This window comes from Lycium barbarum, chromosome 4 (assembly GCF_019175385.1).
Source record: "Lycium barbarum isolate Lr01 chromosome 4, ASM1917538v2, whole genome shotgun sequence".
In the NCBI taxonomy this organism is placed as follows: domain Eukaryota; kingdom Viridiplantae; phylum Streptophyta; class Magnoliopsida; order Solanales; family Solanaceae; genus Lycium; species Lycium barbarum.
The window spans coordinates 12,836,154-12,856,380 of record NC_083340.1 but is presented as its reverse complement, the minus strand read 5'-3'; the positions used below and the strand labels follow the sequence as shown (position 1 = coordinate 12,856,380).

General features: G+C 37.4%; 1 protein-coding gene across 1 annotated transcript; it reads left to right on the top strand.

The window, feature by feature from the left end:
• The first annotated feature begins 5,471 nt into the window (after positions 1-5,471).
• LOC132637165 (uncharacterized) lies at positions 5,472-6,068 on the top strand. Its single transcript, XM_060354302.1, has one exon. It carries the CDS (start codon positions 5,472-5,474, stop codon positions 6,066-6,068), a length of 597 nt encoding a protein of 198 aa, XP_060210285.1.
• The last annotated feature ends 14,159 nt before the right edge of the window (positions 6,069-20,227 follow it).

The following is a 20,227-nucleotide window of genomic DNA, read 5'->3' as shown; positions in this document are numbered from 1 at the left end:
CTCTGATCAGTGCGTAACTAATCCCGAACAAAACCGAACCCACTATTCTTGGACAGGAATATTTTATTAGGCGTCGGTGAGTTGGCATTATTATTTGAAGGGAAAAGGGTCACGTATATCCTTTACTTTATTTATTAGTTAATTTTATTCTCCGTTAACGAAAGTGGTTAAATATACCCCTTCCGTAAATAAAGTGTACATTTATACTTTTAAGTGGACAAAAATCTCCAATTCAGCTAAGATTAACCATATAATTAAAAATATGCCTCAAAAGTTGACCCGAGCCGACCCAAAAAATATAATCATCCCCACCCAAATATACTCATCTACGCGTTCTAGAAACCTAATAAATCTTTCCTTCTCTTCAATTTTTCTCTTCCATTGCCCAAGTGGATGCATAATTTTCTTTCCCTCTCTTCAAGTTTTCTCTTCCATTTCTCACGACTTCTCGAATGGCTTTTAAGCATTCACCCAAATATACTCGTCTACCCTTTTTTCGAATGACTATATTACAGCAAATAAAAGATCATTGACTTTAAGCATTCACCCTTAAATAAATAAATAAATCATTGTCATCGACTTAATCCTTAGTTTATATTATTTTATTAGTACTAATAAACAAAACAATGAAATGTACTAGAACTTTATCCTTATCACCGTCCCATTGTTGTTGTTTTCTTTTGGCTCAACTCTGCCGTCCTTATCAGCATTTGCCTCTATATTACTTTACCAACTTAATACCAGAGGGAATGGGCTAATATTAGTCGTCCTCGGAGGGACGAAATTGGGATATTGCAAATGCGTGAAAATCATTTTCATTCCAAACTTTGCTATAAAAATCAAACTCCTCCTTCAATTATGAACAATGGACATTCTTCCTCCTTTATCCTATGCAATGTCTATTTTACCGTTGACATTTTCAATGCTCCATCTATATTAATACCTTTTTATATTATACAAAATTTATTTTTTTAACCTAGGTGTTTATAAATTTTTATTTAAATTCATACTATAAGTAGAATGATCTTTAAATGAATTTGTCACAAAATCTAATGTTACTTTTTATGATTGATATTTTAATATATGAAAAAGGGCCAAATTTACCCCTGTACTATTGAAAAAGGGTCAGATATATCCCTCGTTATACTTTGGATCTAAATATATCCCTGCCGTTATACTTTTGGCTCAAGTATATCCTTCCTCCGTTAAAGTTGTCCACCTTGGATATCCTATCCTACGTGGAGGTGACATTTGATGAGGTGGATGTCACGTGGCATTGCCGCCTCATCACCCTTAACACATTTTACTCCTTCCCTCTTCCACCACCAAAATTTCCACCCCCACCGTCATTACTGCCATATAGCTCTAGAAAAAGTTTTTTTGTTAGAAAAAGAAGTCGGCTATTTACATAAACAGCAAAGCGTTGTTCTGCGAGTTCTCACACACTCACATATTACATGTTATTTTTACATATATATGTATACGTAGATTTAAGTTTCACTTCTCTCTTATTCTCTATTATCAATATATAAACGAATTTTGGTTGTCGTTAATGGAATATTTTAAATTATAATTTAAAATTCATTTATAATATAAATGGATAATCTTTAAAAATTTGCTATAGAATATACCTCTATTTTTACTAATTTTTGGGTATTACCTGCATTGAAAGATATTTATAAAGTTATTATTACCTATTATTTTTACTTGTATAAATAGATATCAGAGTTTTGATTATTATTAATAAAAATAAAATCCTTTCTTCTCATTTATTTCATTATAGAACGACATTAAATTATATTCTCAACTAGTATATCTCACTTTTCTTTTTTTGTCTCGAAAGTAATATTTATTTTTTATAGGGAGTTTGTTACATAGATTAAAGAGAATAAAAAAATCATGATTTTAAAGAAGTAAAAGTAAAAAAAGACAAGTTGATAATGTAAGGGTAAAATAGAAATTTTAAAAAGTCAATTAGGATAAAGGGGGGAGAATGACTTTGTTTAAAGTAAGGAAAGGAGTTTGATTTTTAAAGTAAAATTAGGGTAAAAATGATTTTCACCCTATTACGAATAAGTGATTTCGATCTTTGATGTTACACGTGGCTGCTACAGCAGCAATTAGTTTTACTTTTTGGTCCTTTTCTAAATAGTGAATACTATAGTACTACTCCTACGTGGGTCCATTGTAATTAGTGTGCATTGTATTTTGTTCAAGGATTTCTTTTTGGCCTTTACGTACATTAGATTTCTTTCTCTGGTAAATTTTATATGGTGTTTTAAATATTTATATTTAATTCAGAATAAGTAATCTTTTTATATAATAAAGGAGTGACATGGATCTGGTGATGTGACATGCCTCATTGATCAGGAAATGTATTTATCTATTTTTTCAGTTTTTTAAATTTTTTTATTACATTTTAATACAACACTCTATCGATATTAATTTTTTTTTCCAAAAAATGGGTTGCCGAATCGTTGCCACTTTAACTTCTTCCTGAAAAGTTGTGAGATTAAGGGTCTGTTTGGAAAGCCACCTGGTAATTGGAATTGGTGTAATTACTACCCTAGTAATCAGTATTGTAATTATAATGACCTGTTTGTTTGTCATAATGTAATTACAGTATAATTACAAGTGTGTTGTTTGGTTGCACAAGTGTAATTACGCATTTATTTTAATTTAAAAATAAAACTTAACTATAAAAAATTTAAAATTAATATTTTAAAAATATGTGCCTTTATAAATGATAGTAAATTAGTTATTTAATAACACATTGTTTCTTGAAAATATGTTAATTAATAATCATATATTTGTAACTAATATTGTAAAAGTTAGTTGCTATATAATTTCAAATTAATAATATTTTTATTTTAATTGAGTATAAAACTTAAAAGCATACTTTTTTTGTGAGAACATCATGGGATTTGATGTTTGAAAAAAAAAAAAGAATACTTATAAATATAATGCCACAATATTATTCAAATGTTTAACAAAAATTCTATCAATTATAAGTTAAAAATAAACAACAAGCAATGTGAAATAACAAGTCAATAGTACTAAAGCGAATAAATTAAAGTCGAAAATATAACCTAAATTCAAAATCCAAAAGATTTTTTTTTAACATAATACTCTTATATGCCAAGATTGTTAATGAGTCATTCTTTCTAATATTAAGAGATGTAGTTTCAAAACTTAGAATAATAATACGATTATGCTAAATGAATAAAATAAAAAAATAAAAAATACGAGCAATTACATGGAACCACAAGAAGCAAAGGTTGGGAATGAGAAGAAAGGAAATGAAATATAAATAATATAAAAAGAAAAATATATTTTAAAAAAATAAAAATAATTAAGAAGTAAAAAATAAAAATAAATTAATTGATAGAAATAAAAAAAATTAGAACAGCAAAGAAATTAAAATAAAATAAAAAATAAATTAAATAATATAAATTAAAAATAAACTAAAAAAGAAAAGAAATAAAATAAAATAAAAAAGAAATAAACTAAAAAGTAACTCTGTAATTACAGGGTATAATTACACTCAATTCTCGGCCCCCCTTGAGAATTGGAGAGTGTAATTACACCCTGTCAATTACACCCAATTCCCACCTAACTGTGTAATTACCTGATCAAACAAACAGGTCAAACTGTGTAATTACACCCAATTACATCCAATTTCAATTACCTGGTGGCTTTCCAAACAGGCCCTAAAGATTATACAAAAGGTCCTAATTAAATCTCTTTGCCTCTTTGTTGCACATTAATTACTCTTCCAATTCCCAAAAAAAAAAAAAAAAAAAAAACTACCTCTATTGCTGAAACGTTTCCTTTAATTACTTTTGAATTAGTTTCCTCCTCTCCCTTCTTTTAACTTCTATTTTTCATACTCGTTAGACTGAGACATATGCATTTTTCCTTCTGTTACTCTCTACTAATTATTCTTTATCCTTCATTTGCTCACATTTTTATGTGATTGTCTGCATAGACAAGCAAAATACTTTCTCCGTTAATCTATCTTCAATTCTTCATTCTTGCATTTGTTGTATATATATATATACTTTGTATTGTATAGTAGAATAATTGTTGCACATATTCACAAACATATGCTAACATATACTTGGTTGCTTTTCAGGCTCTAAAGGCAGATCAAATCTATAGCTTGAAATTTGGACTCAAGAAAAAAGTAGATGAGATTATTTAAATTCGTGAGATAAAGATGCTCTGGATGTTTACCCGCAATATGAAGGTACATTTGATGATTATTAATTCCCAATTAAATATTTAAGACTTTGTCTTTTCGGTAATTCCACTTCTGGAATATTTCATATCATTTTAAACTTTTGCTTTTGATTCTTTTTAGGTATTGCAACTCCGGATATGTTTTTTTTCCTGAGCATGCTTTTTCTTCATTAACGTTGTAGTCCGTGACGGTGGCAAAATTCACCAAACGGGTTCAAAATATGTAGAAGTAACATGTAAAGATTACAAGATGATAAGCGGGAGTTAGGGGGTGAAGGAAAGAGGAACAAGAAAAAAGAGAAAAGAAAAGAAGTTACGTACATTTCTTTCTATGTTTTTCATCTAATTCGTCAAAACAAAGGAGATTCTCTTAGTGTCGGAGGAACTAGAGGGAGATAAAGAAGGAAAAACGGAAAGAGAAAGAAAAACAAATGGGGAAAAAAAGAAGAAATATTCCTCACTTTCTCTTTTTTTTTTTCTTCCTAATCTGCTAAAACTTATGAATTTGGGTCTTATTCTCTTTTTCATTTTCAAAGTTCCCCCGTTTTGCTTAATTAGCCAAAAACGGATGAGACTACAGAAGGTGAGATGGAGATGCTCTGGATATAAATTGCATAAATCTGTGCATTTAATTATCTGAGATATTATAGTTTACAAATATATTTAGAATTTGTTATAAAGAAAAATTAGAAGAAGAAAAAGGAGAGTTTATCTTAGTGGTGAAAAAGGTAACAAGTTAGGTAAGAGAAGAAAAGACGAGAGGAAAAAAGGAGATAAAACTAAAACAAGTTATGTACATTTTTTTTTTCATCTCATTTGTCAAAACTTAAGGAGACTTCCTAGTGATAGAGGAAATAGAGGGAGAGAAAGAAAAGAGAAAGAGAAATAAACCTGGGAAAAAAAGCTTAAAAATTACATACTTGTTATGAATTCATTGTATTCATTAATTGAAGAGGATGTCATTTAGATATATATATATGTATCTTATTAATACTCTCATAAAGAAATGTAACATTCGGTGGTTTCATATCCTATAAAAGAGATGTTTCTCATCCTTTTATGAACATAGAAGAAATAAATAATAAAGGTGTTCTCTCCCATATCTCATCTATATATCTTGTTTTATATTTTATTATTTGTTTTTAATTTACAACACGTTATCAGCACGAGGCTCTACCATCTAAAGAAATTTTCGAAGGCTAAGGTACTATTTTTCTTATCTCTATTTTATGGTTAACCTCACGAAACTTGAGTTTGTTGCTCTTGATATTTCGGGCAAGAATTACCTATCATGGGTGCTAGATGCTAAAATCCATCTGGATGCTATGGGTCTTGGAGACACCATTAAAGAAAAAAATAAAGCTTCCAACCAAGAAAATGCGAAGGCTTTGATATTCTTGCGTCATCACCTTGATGAGGCCCTGAAGATTGAATATCTTACTATTAAGGATCCACTTATTTTATGGAAAAACTTGAAAGAAAGGTATGACCACCTGAAGATGGTCTTCCTCCCAAAAGCACGACACATATGGATCAATCTAAGGCTAAAAGGTTTCAAGTCAATTACGAAGTACAATTCTGAGATGTTCAGAATTACTTCTATATTGACACTATGTGGAGAGATGATTAGTGATTTTGATAAGCTGGAAAAAACGTTCTCCACCTTTCATGCCTCGAATGTGCTCCTGCAGCAATATCGAGAGAAAGGTTTCACAAAGTACTGTGATTTGATTGCTCATCTTCTTGTGGCTGAACAAAACAATGATTTGCTGATGAAAATCATGACAATCGGCCTACTGTGCTGCACCATTCCCCGAAGTGAATGAGATGTACGCCCACTACTCTAGGCGTGGTAAAGGTCGTGGCCCCAGTCATGGTTGTGGTCGTGGTCATAGCCGTGGTCGTGATAATGGTTAAGGAAGAAATTATTCTCTTGGTGTTAATCATTCATCAAAGAAGAATCACTACCAGAGAGGAAAAAAGGATGATAGGCATGAAGTGCCAGAAACACGTGGCTCAGAAGATAAATGCTATCGATGTGGTGGAAGTGGACACTAGTCACGTACCTGTCGTACGGCGAAGAACTTGGTTGAGCTTTATCAGGCATCAATGAAAAGGAAAGAGAAAAATCCCGAATCTAATTTTATCTCTGGAAATCAAGCTGACATCACACACTTGGATGTAGCAGATTTCTTTGAGCACCCTGAAGGAACGATAGATCACTTGATTGGTGATGGATCTGTTGTTAGAGGTGATTGAGTAATTTTATTTTAATTTTTTCTAGTCGTAGTAACTAGAGAATAAATGATCATGTAACAATAGTCGTTTACATGAGTACTAGCTTTTCACAACAACAACAACAACCTAGTGAAATCCCATATCGTGGGGTCTGGGGAGGGTAGAGTGTACGTAGACCTTACTCCTACCAAGGTAGGACGGCTGTTTCCGAAAGACCCTTGGCTCAATAAAAGCATAAAAGAAGTCAGATAAGGTTAAGAGATCCAAAGCGATACGAAATGAAATAATGCAAGCGACACAGATAACACAGGATAATTAAAGCACAGGAAATAACAGATAATAGCAGAAATCTGAGCACAAGAAATTATATTGCGCTAATGCGACTACTAATAAGAACGGAAAACGAGACTATCTACTAGCCTTCTACCCTAGTTTGGGTCCTCCAAACCCTCCTATCTAAGGTCATGTCCTCGGTAAGTTGTAATTGCGCCATGTCGTGTCTAATTACTTCTCCCCAATACTTCTTCGGCCTACCCCTACCTCGTCTGAAACCATCCATGGCCAACCTCTCACACCTCCGCACTGGGGCATCTGTGTCTCTCCTTTTCACTTGCCCAAACCATCTCAATCTCGCTCCTCGCATCTTTTCTTCCACCGAGGCCACCCCCACCTTATCCCGAATATGCTCATTCATAATCCTGTCACTCCTGGTGTGTCCACACATCCATCTCAACATTCTCATCTCAGCAACTTTCATCTTTTGAACGTGAGAGATCTTAACTGGTCAACACTCCGCCCCATACAATATAGTCGGTCTAACCACCACTTTGTAAAACTTGCCCTTAAGTTTTGGTGGCACCTTCTTGTCACATAGCACTCCAGAAGCAAGCCTCCATTTCATCCACCCTGCCCCAATCCGATGTGTGACATCATCGTCAATCTCCCCGCTGTCTTGCATAATAGACCCAAGGTACTTGAAACTACTTTTCTTCTGGATGGCCTGGGTACCAAGCCTCACTTCCAAGCCAGCCTCTTGAGGTGCTTCACTGAACTTACACTCCAAGTACTTTGTCTTGATCCTACTCAGCTTAAACCCTTTAGGCTCCAAAGTATGTCTCCAACCCTCCAGCTTAGCATTAACTCCGCTACGAGTCTCGTCGATCAGGACTATGTCATCCGCAAAAAGCATACACCATGGCACCGAACCTTGAATTTGTTATGTCAATCCATCCATCACCAAGGCAAATAGAAACGGACTAGGAGCTGATCCTTGATGCAACCCCATCACAACTGGAAAGTGCTATGAGTCTCCTCCTACTGTCCTTACCCTGGTTTTGGCTCCCTCATACATGTCCTTGATTACCCTAATATACGCAACAGATACACTTTTAGCCTCCAAGCATTTCCATAGGATCTGTCTTGGGACTTTGTCATAAGCCTTTTCTAGGTCGATGAATACCATGTGTAAGTCCCCCTTCCTCTCCCTATACTGCTCCACCAATCTTCTCACAAGATGGATGGCTTCTGTAGTTGAGCATCCCGGCATGAATCCGAACTGGTTCTCTGAAATAGACACACCTCTCCTCACCCTCATCTGCACCACCCTTTCCCACACTTTCATAGTATGGCTTAGCAGCTTGATACCTCTATAGTTGTTGCAACTCTGGATATCTCCCTTATTCTTGTATAGAGGGATCATTACACTCGCCCTCCATTCTTCGGGCATCAATGCCGTCTTAAAGATGACATTAAACAACCTAGTCAGACACTCCAAACCTGCCGGGCCCGCGCTCTTCCAAAATTCCCCAGGAAGCTCGTCAGGTCCGGTCGCTCTTCCCCTGCGCATCCTACGAAGAGCACTCTTAACCTCGTCAACCTTAATACTCCTGCAATACCCAAAATCGTGACGCCTTCCTGTATGTTCTAAATCTCCCAACACAATGTCTCTGTCCCCTTCTTCATTCAAGAGTTTGTAGAAGTATGACTGCCATCTCCGTCTAATGTGAGTCTCCTCTACCAATACTTTGCCATGCTCGTCTTTGATGCACTTTACTTGATCCACATCACGTGCCTTTCTCTCCTTCGCCTTGGCTAGCCTGAACAATTTCTGGTCCCCTCATTTCTCTTCTAGTTCAGCATGCATGCGTTCAAAAGATGTCATTTTTGCCGTCGAAACCGCCAACTTCGCCTCCTTCCTCGCCATCTTATAAAGTTCTGTATTCGTCCACTTCTCCACCTCATCCTTGCTTTCTATCAACTTCGCATACGCCACCTTCTTTGCTTCCACCTTCCCTTGAACTTCTCCATTCCACCACCAGTCCCCTCGATGCTGACCACGACTACCTGTCGAGACCCCCAACACTTCCCTTGCTACCACCCTAATGCAACTAGCCGTCTTATCCCACATACTGGTCGCATCCCCACTACTATCCCAGGCCCCCATATCCTTCAATTTCTCTCTCATCTCCTGAGCACTCCAGAGTACTAGCTTTTCAATAGTCATATTATTAGGTACACCTCGGAAAAAATTTCGTTCATGCACAGTGAATAGACTGACGAAGAGTACGACTTATGCGATGTTTTGATAAGTAAGAAATAACGTTTGACGATCCTAATCGAAATTTTAAAGACATTGGAGGTGAGGGAAGAAAGTTGTCAAGGAAGGCAAGGCATACGTTGTATATCGGAAAGAATTATGAGTAACGAGTCAATGATGCTTTGGAGAAGAGTAATAACGTCCCTTAGATTGGTATTGAAATGTTAAACAAGTGGTAAGAAGGTTCCATAAGGATTGGAGATCAAACGAGTCGACGAGAACGAAATTGGAACAACTGGGCATTATACGGCCCAACATACTGGCCGTATAAATTATACTGGCCGTATGTTAGGCCGTATATTTAGCCAAGAGGGGAAAATTTCACTGGAACAAACATACGGCCATACATACGGCCCGTATAAAGATACTGACGGTATGTTAGTCCGTATATCCTTGACGGGTCAGATTTTTGTGTATTAATAAGGGACCCAAGTTCATTTCATTTCATTTCCCATTTCACTCCCCTTCTCTCTAGAACACTCTAGAATTCTATCCACTCTTCAACTACAAAAATCCAAGATAAATCCATGATCAATTACATCAAACCCACAAAATCAAGTGTATGAAACCTATCAAAGTTCATCTACACCAAGAAATCTCAAGGGAGGTGAGCTAGGGTTTTGGTGCAAGAAGAGAAGTTCCACTCAAGGCTTATTCTCCCATCATGTAAGGTGAGTTTTATGATCATTTCATGTTGATTAAGGTATTGGAAGGCTAAGACACTTGAATTGTAGAAAGATATAGAAAATGGGTCATGAATGTGTGATTAGTGGCATTGTTGAGTAGTAGTTTGGGGTGAATTACGAATATTGGTATGTTTTGATTATAAGTATGTTGTGAACGACATTTGGAACATGGAATAAGTATTATATGTGAAGAATGCAATAACGAATTATGATCATGGTTATGGAGAAATTGGAGTGAAATTACGAAATGTGGGTAATATAGATGAATGATGATTGTTGTTTGCGATATTGTGAATGTTGTTATGAATGTTTGGGAGTTGATATAGAATATGGAAAAAGTTGTATAAGCAAAGGAAATGCTGCCCAATTTTCTTTAGCTTTAGTAGGCACGTTTAAGTAATCGATTAGCTAATGTTCATGCGACTTCTCTTGAAGGTAGAAACGTGGGCATCGAAGGAAAACAAGCAAGCGATAGATTAGTTAAACGTAAAAGGTATGTGAGGCTAGTCCTTTATTTCTATGGCATGAATCCGATGGTATGATTTTTCCTTCTTCTCCATGAGTCTTCTATATCTCGGAAAACTAATAGCCTATGTTCATGAATAGCCATATGAGATGAGAGATATATTATGAGTTCAAAAATGATGATGATGAGTCAAGTATAAAGATTCTAGAGTTCATGATATGATGTTCCTGTAACGCTAATGATGTCATACATTGTATACACTCACCTTATATATTATTTCCTTCAAGGTGAGGCAGAGTACCATAAAGTTAATGATGTCAATTATTGTATACACTCACCTTATATACTATTTCCTTCAAGGTGAGGCAGAATACTTATAAATGTTCCATAACGGAATCGGGGGTTCACTACCTTAGGTCACCTCGATAGAGTATAGCTATCTTTGAGTAATTATACATGCATTATGATGAGTATATGTTAATGATATTACACCGTGCCTATATGGACGGGCAGACACACCACTGCAGTGGGCAGCTTGTTATACCCCATTTTAACCGGGTTGAAACGGAGTACAACATATTGGTGATTCCTATTTGTTTTATTTTTAGGAGTCGCCACCTAATTGATTTTAAGGTGAATTAGGGCACCTAATTACTAACTAAGGTAAAGCTAACTGAACCTCCGTTAATAGTCTGCTTAATCAGTATGATTCTAGGTAAGGGTTCTATATTATCCTAAAGGGAAGGGGTTAGGCATCCTTTAGAATCCGTTAACTACGGTTATCCGGCCAATCTTAGGTTAATTAATTGAGGTTTAAATTTAAGAAAATAACTTTGAGAAAAGAAAAAAAAAAAAAAGAAAAAGAAAGAAGAAGAAAAAAAATAACTTATATCTAACAAAGTTTAAAATATTATCATATGAATGATGCACTCTATACGGTGAAAATAAGTACTTAATGTTCAGAGTGATAATCCTAAATGATAGAAGCTACCCCTTTCTAATCCTATATGAATCATAGGCTCTCCACCTAATTTTAAAACACACACAATCCAAAACGCAGACAAATCGGCAATCATAAAATGGATGAAAGAAAAAGAATGATAAGAAAAAAAAGATTAAAATGCTACAGGCGGCCACTAACGAGTTTCGCCTGCCCGATGTGATCTAAGAATTGCGGCACGAGATGACTCTATGGATGGGTGTGCTGAGTCTCCTCTTGAGACTTTGTTTTGATAAAGTCCCAAATTAAGACTCTGTTTGCTCCGATGTGTACATGTAAAAGAAACGGGAAAAGAGATAAAGATTAGCATCCAATTGTGACAAAGCTATTATTGTTCTGAGAAAAGGTAACAAATTAATTAGTTCCTTCTTTACTTTAACCCAAGTATAGAAAACAACAAAAAGAAGCTAAAAACATGAGCGACATTATTTTCAAAGCGAACCACATAGAAGAACCACAAGCAAGAGCTAACTAATACCAGTAACTGAGAAACAACCGTGATAAGAAACTACCTATAACATGAACGCAAATAAACAGAAACAAGAATTTCAAAGCAAACCACATAGAAGAACAGGATTGTAAAATGAAAAGGAAGAAGGAAAATCACTTAAACAGATTCTGAAAGAAAAGGGGAAACTAATTAATTGAAAACACCACAGTGAGGGAAAGCTAAGGCGGAACCAAACTTGAAATTAACAAAATATTCATAACTAGTGACTCTGTTCCGTTGGCAAACCGCTAACATTTAGTTACGTTTGGCATGGTATGATTATTCTTGGATCATGAACAAAATTAGCTCAATGTTTAATCGAAATCCAGAGCCAGAAAAGGTAACGTATTGGTTATGCTTAGTTCTATCTCCGTTAAAAATAACAAGTTGTTGAGTTTTAACTAGTTGCTCTTAACATTGACCTTCACCATATACTAAGGGAGAAAACGCAAAGAAAACACAGTAAAACTTCATATTTTCATACAGTAGCAAGGAAAACTAATTTTTTTAGCTAGATAAAACAAACTTAAACTAATCTTATACGAAACAGACACATAGAGTTAAAAGTAGAAGAATTCTAAAATAAAGAAGGAAATTGCTGACACTACTAATCTAATCTACTTCTAATAAAGCTAATAAATCAACTAATCTCTAAACTAATATAAAATTATAATCGGCAGAATTAAAATAGAAATGCTAAGATAATGAGAGAATTACCTTCTTCGGGTGCAGCGAAGTGGGTACGGGGTTTCGATATCCGCTCGAACACTTTTAACACTCAATATCCAGAAGTAAACAAGACTGCTAAAATTAAAATTTTTGCTTAAGGGATTTTTAGCGACAAAACGAAAGCTTTCAATTTCTATGGAATTCAGGCTAAAGGACTCAATTTTTTAGGGGATTTTGTGCGGCTGAGAACTTAGTTCTTGGGGAATTTCATGAAAAAATCTCCAGGTTTTTTTTTGGGGGGGGGGGGGGTTTCACTAATCCGAAAAAATCCTCCCCTTAAACGGGCTTGAACAGGTACTTATAGGAGGTGGGAACTGCTAGGGTTTCGCTTGCAGCAAAGGGAGAGGGGAGCGGGGAACAGGATGTGGTGGAGAGGAGATGACGATGACGATGAAAGAGACAGGGAACAAGAGAGGATGGGGGATGGCAGCGAGCGTGGGGGGACAAGAGGGAGTGGAAGAGACAGAGGAGACAAGAGAAGATGGGGGAGATGAGGGAGAGAGAGAGAACAGCGAGCGGGGGGAGGCGGCGATAAAGAGGAAAAGGGAAAACAAAAGAAAAGGGGGAGGGGTTTAGGTTTAGGAAGGGAATGGGTCGGGTAATATTTTAGGCAATGGGCTGGTTGGGTAGAAAAAATATGGGTTGAGTTGAATTAAAATGTTGGGCTGGTCCGTTTGGGCCGGTGATTAAAATGTGGATTGGGCATTAAAATGGGCTGGGATGAATTAAAATGGCTGGTAAATTAAAATGTGGATTGGGCATTAAAATGGGCTGGGATGAATTAAAATGGCTGGTAAATTAAAATGTGGAATGGTTTTGTGAATTGATCCGAAAATAGTGTGAGTTGGTTGGGCTACTACATTTTAAATAAAAGACCTATTTAAATAACTTGTGTTAAAATATTACTCGATATAAAATACGCAATTATTAGTACTCAGATAATAAAAAATGACGTTGTAATAGCCGTGCAATAATATTTCGAAAATCCACAGTAAATAAAAATTATTATTTAATTAGGCGAAGATAAATGCGATGTGAGTGCGTAAACCGGTAAAATGTGCTAAATGATAGAAAATTGTGAATTATAATAATAGTAATAAATAATAATAATAATAATAAGTGATAAATGATAAATGATGATGAGGATAGCTAGTAACTGTAATAGAATAATGCAATGCCGATATTGATAAAAGGCTAATAATTATAGTAAAACATAATGTATATTTTTTTATTTCCAAAAATATTAGAAGCATAAATAGGTATTTCGGAGGAGAGGCGGGACAAAATTGGGTGTCAACAACTTGTCCCTCTTTGCCCGGTAATGATGAAAAGAGTTGGCGGGCAAAGACGTTGACTGGGTAGCCTATTTTGTCCTGGCTAGAGGAAACTTGAGAGGATTATGACCGAACTCCGGTCTCTGAGTTGCCTACATATCTCGGGTAGCACGAGAATCAGGTCGAGTGTAGTTCTGGGATGACTACGACACCTATGACCGACAAATCACGATTGGTGCGAATCTTTGCAAAAATATTGTCCCAGTGTCGAGTTATGATGACACTGGGTATTGTGATAGAACCCTGAAAATTGAGTGTGTTGGAACGCGAGTGGGATATTTGGAATTGGAGCCGAGTGTTCGAGGTAGATCTTTGACCCTTGTCGGGAAGTCTGCTTATCCTTCCCGACGTATTGCCCCAGTTCGCTGCCGAAGAAAAAGTTCCACGCTGCGCTAAAGCTCCTGCGAAACTTTAAACTAGATAAAAATGGTTAGTAAAAAATAAATATTGAAGTAAAGCGATGCAAGTGTGGTGCAATGCGGCTACGAGCGCACGCAGGGGCATTTGAAAATAATAATAAAACAAGGCAGGTGCGATGCGATGTCTTATGCAAAAAAATTTCAAAGGGCGGTGCGCAGCCCATGCGACATGAAAGGCGGTGCACAGCCTTATGCAGAAAATTTAAAGGGCGGTGCATGGCCCAGGCAGTATATGAAAGCGATGCAAAGGGCGGTGCGCAGCCTTATGCGGAAATTTAAAAGGGCAGTGCATGGCCCAGGCAATATATGAAAGCGATGCAAAGGGCGGTGCGCAGTCCATGCATCATATGAAAGGCGGTGCGCAGCCTTATGCGAAAATTTTAAAGGGCGGTGCATGGCCCAAGCAATATATGAAAGCGATGCAAAGGGCGGTGCGCAGCCCATGCATCATATGAAAGGCGGTGCACAGCCTTATGCAGAAATTTAAAAGGGCGGTGCATGGCCCAGGCAATATATGAAAGTGATGCAAAGGGCGGTGCGCAGCCCATGCCTCATATGAAAGGCGGTGCGCAGCCTTATGCGAAAAATTTAAAGGGCGGTGCATGGCCCAAGCAATATATGAAAGCGATGCAAAGGGCGGTGCGCAGCCCATGCATCATATGAAAGGCGGTGCACAGCCTTATGCAGAAATTTAAAAGGGCGGTGCATGGCCCAAGCAATATATGAAAGCGATGCAAAGGGCGGTGCGCAGCCCATGCCTCATATGAAAGGCGGTGCGCAGCCTTATGCGAAAATTTTAAAGGGCGGTGCGCAGCCCATGCATCATATGAAAGGCGGTGCACAGCCTTATGCAGAAATTTAAAAGAGCGGTGCATGGCCCAGGCAATATATGAAAGCGATGCAAAGGGCGGTGCGCAGCCCATGCCTCATATGAAAGGCGGTACACAGCCTTATGCAGAAATTTAAAAGGGCGGTTGAGCACGAAATGTCCTATTAAAGGCGGACTAGCCTAAAAAATGTTCAATTGAAGGCGAACAAGCCTATATGTTCAATTAAAGACGAACAAGCCTAAAATGTCCTATTAAAGGCGGACGAGCCTAAATGTCCTATTAAAGGCGAACGGGCCTAAAATGTCCTATTAAAGGCGGACGAGCCTAAAATGTCCTATTAAAGGCGGACGAGCCTAAATGTCCTATTAAAGGCGGACGGGCCTAAATGCGGTGCTTTTGCGAACAATGATGATGTGCCTTTGCAGGGCATTTGAAAGTAATAATGTAATGCAGGTGCGGTTGCTTTTGCAGTGCGGGGCATTTGAAAACAGTAGTGCAGTGCGGGGCATTTAAAGCAATAGTGCATGCGCATTGTATTTGAAAGCATTTATGCAAGGCATTTGAAAGCAATAGGAAATGTTTGTGCATCGACACGTTTGAAAAATCATTTGCAAGACTCAGGCATTAATTCGTTGCGAATCTCGTAAATTATTGATACTCGAGAGGCATAATTGTTATAAGCAAGATCAAACCGTTCGACGTGCAATCTTTGCAAGGCTGCGAACATTATATATTTCAGCCGAATTTGGAACTGTGACATATTGTGAAACAAAACGAGCGTCCTTTCTCCAAAGTCTTCCCTTTGCCTGATGACTTTGTTGGCCATATACTCCTTCCTGTTTCTCGATATCGCCCTTAAAATTTTGTCCCAGTTTCTGGCATAGGAGGACATTGAGTTTTACGATGACGCCCTTAAAATCTGCCCCAGTTTCTGGCATAGCGGAAGGTTGAGCTTTTACAAATGACGAAACCGAGCCTGACATAGGCTTATGCAGAACATCAAGAAGGCGGTGCTCAGCCTTTTGCGGAAATTACAAAGGGGCGGTGCACAGCCCATGCAACATATAAAAGGCGGTCAAGCCCAAAATGTCCTATTAAAGGCGGACGAGCCTAAAATGTCCTATTAAAGGCGGACGAGCCTAAAATGTCCTATTAAAGGCGGACGAGCCTAAATGTAGTGCTTGATTTATGTTTAATAAAATTAGTGTGGTGAGATGAGTTTGACGCAGTACGTAATTTGCAGCAGTAAATATTCATGATGTAGTGCCGAAGATTTGGGGACCTTCTACCCTGCCAAGATTTACATCTAAAACGTTCCTGCACTCAAAGAAAATTTGTGAGTTTCAAGTTTAATTAGTATTAAGTTGGCTTTGCCCTTTGCTTTATCTGAATCTTGCAATGGCCGACTTGATACTGTGCGATCTCCTTCAAGAATAGCTAAAATATGCCCCTGCGTTACTCAAAGAAAATTTGTTAGTGTAAAATAGCATGGTTGCCTTGCATTGAACACCAAAGCTTTGGCGTTGAACCTGCATTTCTCGTGGTGATGGCATTGCAACAATCTGGTGACGCTAATATATTGCTCGAGATTTCGATTCATGCTTTTTGTCGAATAATGATAGGCCATTTGCAAAGCTGCCCCAGTGTTGCTTCGTGGGAAAAATGGAATTTTCCACTATATTAAGACCGAACCCAACATGGGCGCCTACGTATCCCGCTACTAACAGGAATCAGGTCGAACGTAGTTCACGTTACAAAGCTTTAGCAAAAATTACAAGAAGGAAAGCTGATTACGAGGCAAGTTGGTGGAGAACGCTAGTGACGGTAGATCCTTTCAATCATCTTACTTAGTTCCACGCTTCCTTTTCAAATGTCTCGGTGCCAATTTTGATGGATCACCGGTAACAATAATTGCATTTGCAACTGGAGGGTCATCATTGTCTCACAATTTATTTTGTTGCACGCTTATCTTATCCTTTTCGATCATGTTTTGAATCTTATGCTTAAGTGCTGGGCAGTTTTCTGTGTCATGACCTGGAACATTAGAGTGGTAAGCACAACTCTTGGACCAATCAAAATCTGGCGGTAGGCTTTTAGGGATCCATCCTTTCTTTGGCTTCAGGAGTCCCTTGACTTTTATTCTCTCAAATATGCTGGTTAATGACTCTTCAAGAGGAGTAAAAGTGCGGAATTTTACGTGCTCTGACTGTCGTAAGCTATACTGTGCTTGATCGGGTTGATATTGGAAGCCTCGTTGGTGAAGAGATATATGATCACGCGAAACTTGATAGTTCTGTCGTGATTGCGGCTGATATGTAGACCTGACATCTGAGTCGGTTTCTCTCTTTTTGCCTTGCAAGTTGTTGAAGATTTCAGCTTGAAAAGTTGCTTGTACTGATGAAGGGTCAATGATTCTTCCTGCTCGAACGCCCGCTTCTACTTGCTTTCCAACTTGAATTAGATCAGAAAAGTCACGTAACCGCGCACATAACAACTTTTCATAATATTTGCCCTTTTGTATTTGGATGAAAGTTGAAATCAACTCATTCTCGGGCAATGTAGGGCGTATTTTTGAAGCTTCCAATCTCCATCGGATGGCGTATTCCTGAAAAGACTCATGTGACATTCTTTCTACCTCAAGCATATCATAAAGATTTGGACTAACCCCGATGTTAAACTTGAATTGTTCTACAAAGTCGCGGGCCATGTCCTCCCACGTGTACCATTTGCGAAAGTCTTGTTCTGTGTACCAATCTAATGCCAACCCTGATAGGCTCTGAATGAACAATTTCATTCGTATGGCTTCATTTTGTCCAATTCCCATTAATCTGCTACAATAGTCATTCAAGTGCGTAACAGGATTTCCTCTGCCATTGAAAGTGTTGAATTTTGGCACTTTGACTCCTGGCGGCAACTCAACATTTGGAAGCATGCACAAGCTTTCATATCTTAAACTTTGGACATTTCTTGCCCGCATCTCTTCTTCGACAATTCTCCTTAAATTGTGAAGCTCTCTATCCGAGTCATCCCAATTGATTGCATTCGTTTCATTTCTCAATCTCTTGTATTGGCATACCGCTACCTAATTTTGCTGGTTTTCTGTGAAGGGTGCTGCAAGTGCAGGCTTTTGGACATTAGGTATCAACGTGACTTGCAAAGCTTCTGGTTTAGTAGAGAATCTTGGTGGTATATATGTAGGAGCTGGGTGGGGAGAAATAGTGAAAGAAATGTTTTGGGTCGAGCTGGAAGCTGAACTTGTGTTAGGAAGAAGGCTGAAGGTATTTCCCAAATTGACCAACACGCTTCTTTGTACTACATTCTCCTCACTATCCTCATTTTGCGCTTGCACCAATCCCACACCAATATTGAATGATTCATATCTTTTTGCCATTGTATCTTGTCCTTAATGCAGATTCGCAGCCAACGCAATGTTCAATGCTAGGCAACCTCTAAAGGATTAAAACTTAACAAGTAGAAAATAAATTCAAATAATTCTCTTAGCATCAAGTAATCACAAATAAATTCAAGAGCGAGCATATTACAAATAAATTCCAGTAAATCACTTAGCAAGTAAGCAAGCGAATGACTTACAAAGTTTATAACACAAACATTAATAACACGTCCTAATATGCAGGGACCTCTTTATGCCAGAGGTAAGCCTAACGCCACATATTCAAGAATATGATAGAGGGATCCAAGCCATTTAATTGAGACACTTGAGTTTGGAAATAAAAGGCCAAGTTCCGTTGAAATAACAAAAGCGAGTACATTGATGAGACAGTAAACCAAAATACATCAAAGATGGTATAATGTAAGACAATCCTAAAACTTGGCTTAAATCTTTCGCACTTGATCATGCCGAAAGCACTTTTCCTTCGCAAGAATTTCAATCCGAAAGCACTTTGTTTTCTCCATTAATGCTCACTGGATTGGGAATTTGAATCGAAACGTCAATCGAACACGCAACACAACTTTCTGATTTGGAGCCAAATGTGCTACTATTACGCCACGAAACCTTATGGTGTCTTTATAGAATTGAAAGTATATATATATATATATATATATATATATATTTGGACGAAATCAGTATTTAGTTAGCAATGTGTCCCACTGAGGATAACCGAGTAAAGGGATTTTCTTCTAAGGGTGGTTGCTCCTCTCGGTTGTGCCAATGATTTTCTTTAGCTACTAAACCAGCAATTTTTTTTTCCCGGAAGCTATGAAGCTATATATCTTAGTGTGTGCGTGTGTTTTGGTCCGGAATGTTCATTTTCATGGTCTCTTTAAAGACGAGGATTACAATCACAAACAGTTCGATCGGACTTTTGACCGCGAAGCATATAAGAGTGAGAGTAGAAGCAACGATTCTGATGGAATTGGAAAATAACAGGAAAAGAAGGCTCGCAGCAAATGCTCTGAATAACAGCGAAGGTCCGGACATAAACGTAGGCTTTTTTTTTTTTTTTTCAGAATTAAGACCATATATGAAGCTCCTGAATTTTCTAATTTTGAGAAGGTTTATCATACGAAGATCAATCTATCTTGTTGCCTTCCTGCTATGCTGGTACATACATGCTTATATATATATATATATATATATATATATATATTCATTCTCCTTTTCTATGTAAATGAATTTGAAGTCTATTTTCAAGCATGCTAAAGAGTAATATCGTGAAATGTAGCTCTTTTTATACAAAAGTGCAATTCATTAACAAGCCTAACCATCTTTTTTTTTTCATCAGATGCAACATCTATTCTCTAAGGGAAGCGACTGAATTTCAGCAAATTGCAACAAGCTGCTTAGTAGCTAAGAACATAAAAAACGCAACAGCTAGGAGGTCTATAATACAGTGCAAATGTTTGGCCAGATACGCCAGGCATTTGCCTTAAAGAACTGGAACATTTCCTCCCAAAATGTAACAGAAAACTCAGCTCAAACATATAGCAAAAACTCAGCCTTTTATGCGTGGCAATTACAGGTCAAATACATGGCATCAGGGACTTTAAAATAACAGCAACAAACCAAGTAGCAGCCATTCTTGTAACATGACATCAGTCCATAAAAATAACAAATGGGGGAACTGCACTACTGTGGCAAGCCACAACTGCTATCACTGCTCATGGAGCGTCCAAGCTTGCGACATCCAGATGTCATATATTCTTGGTGTTTCACTACATTGGCCTCAGACCACAC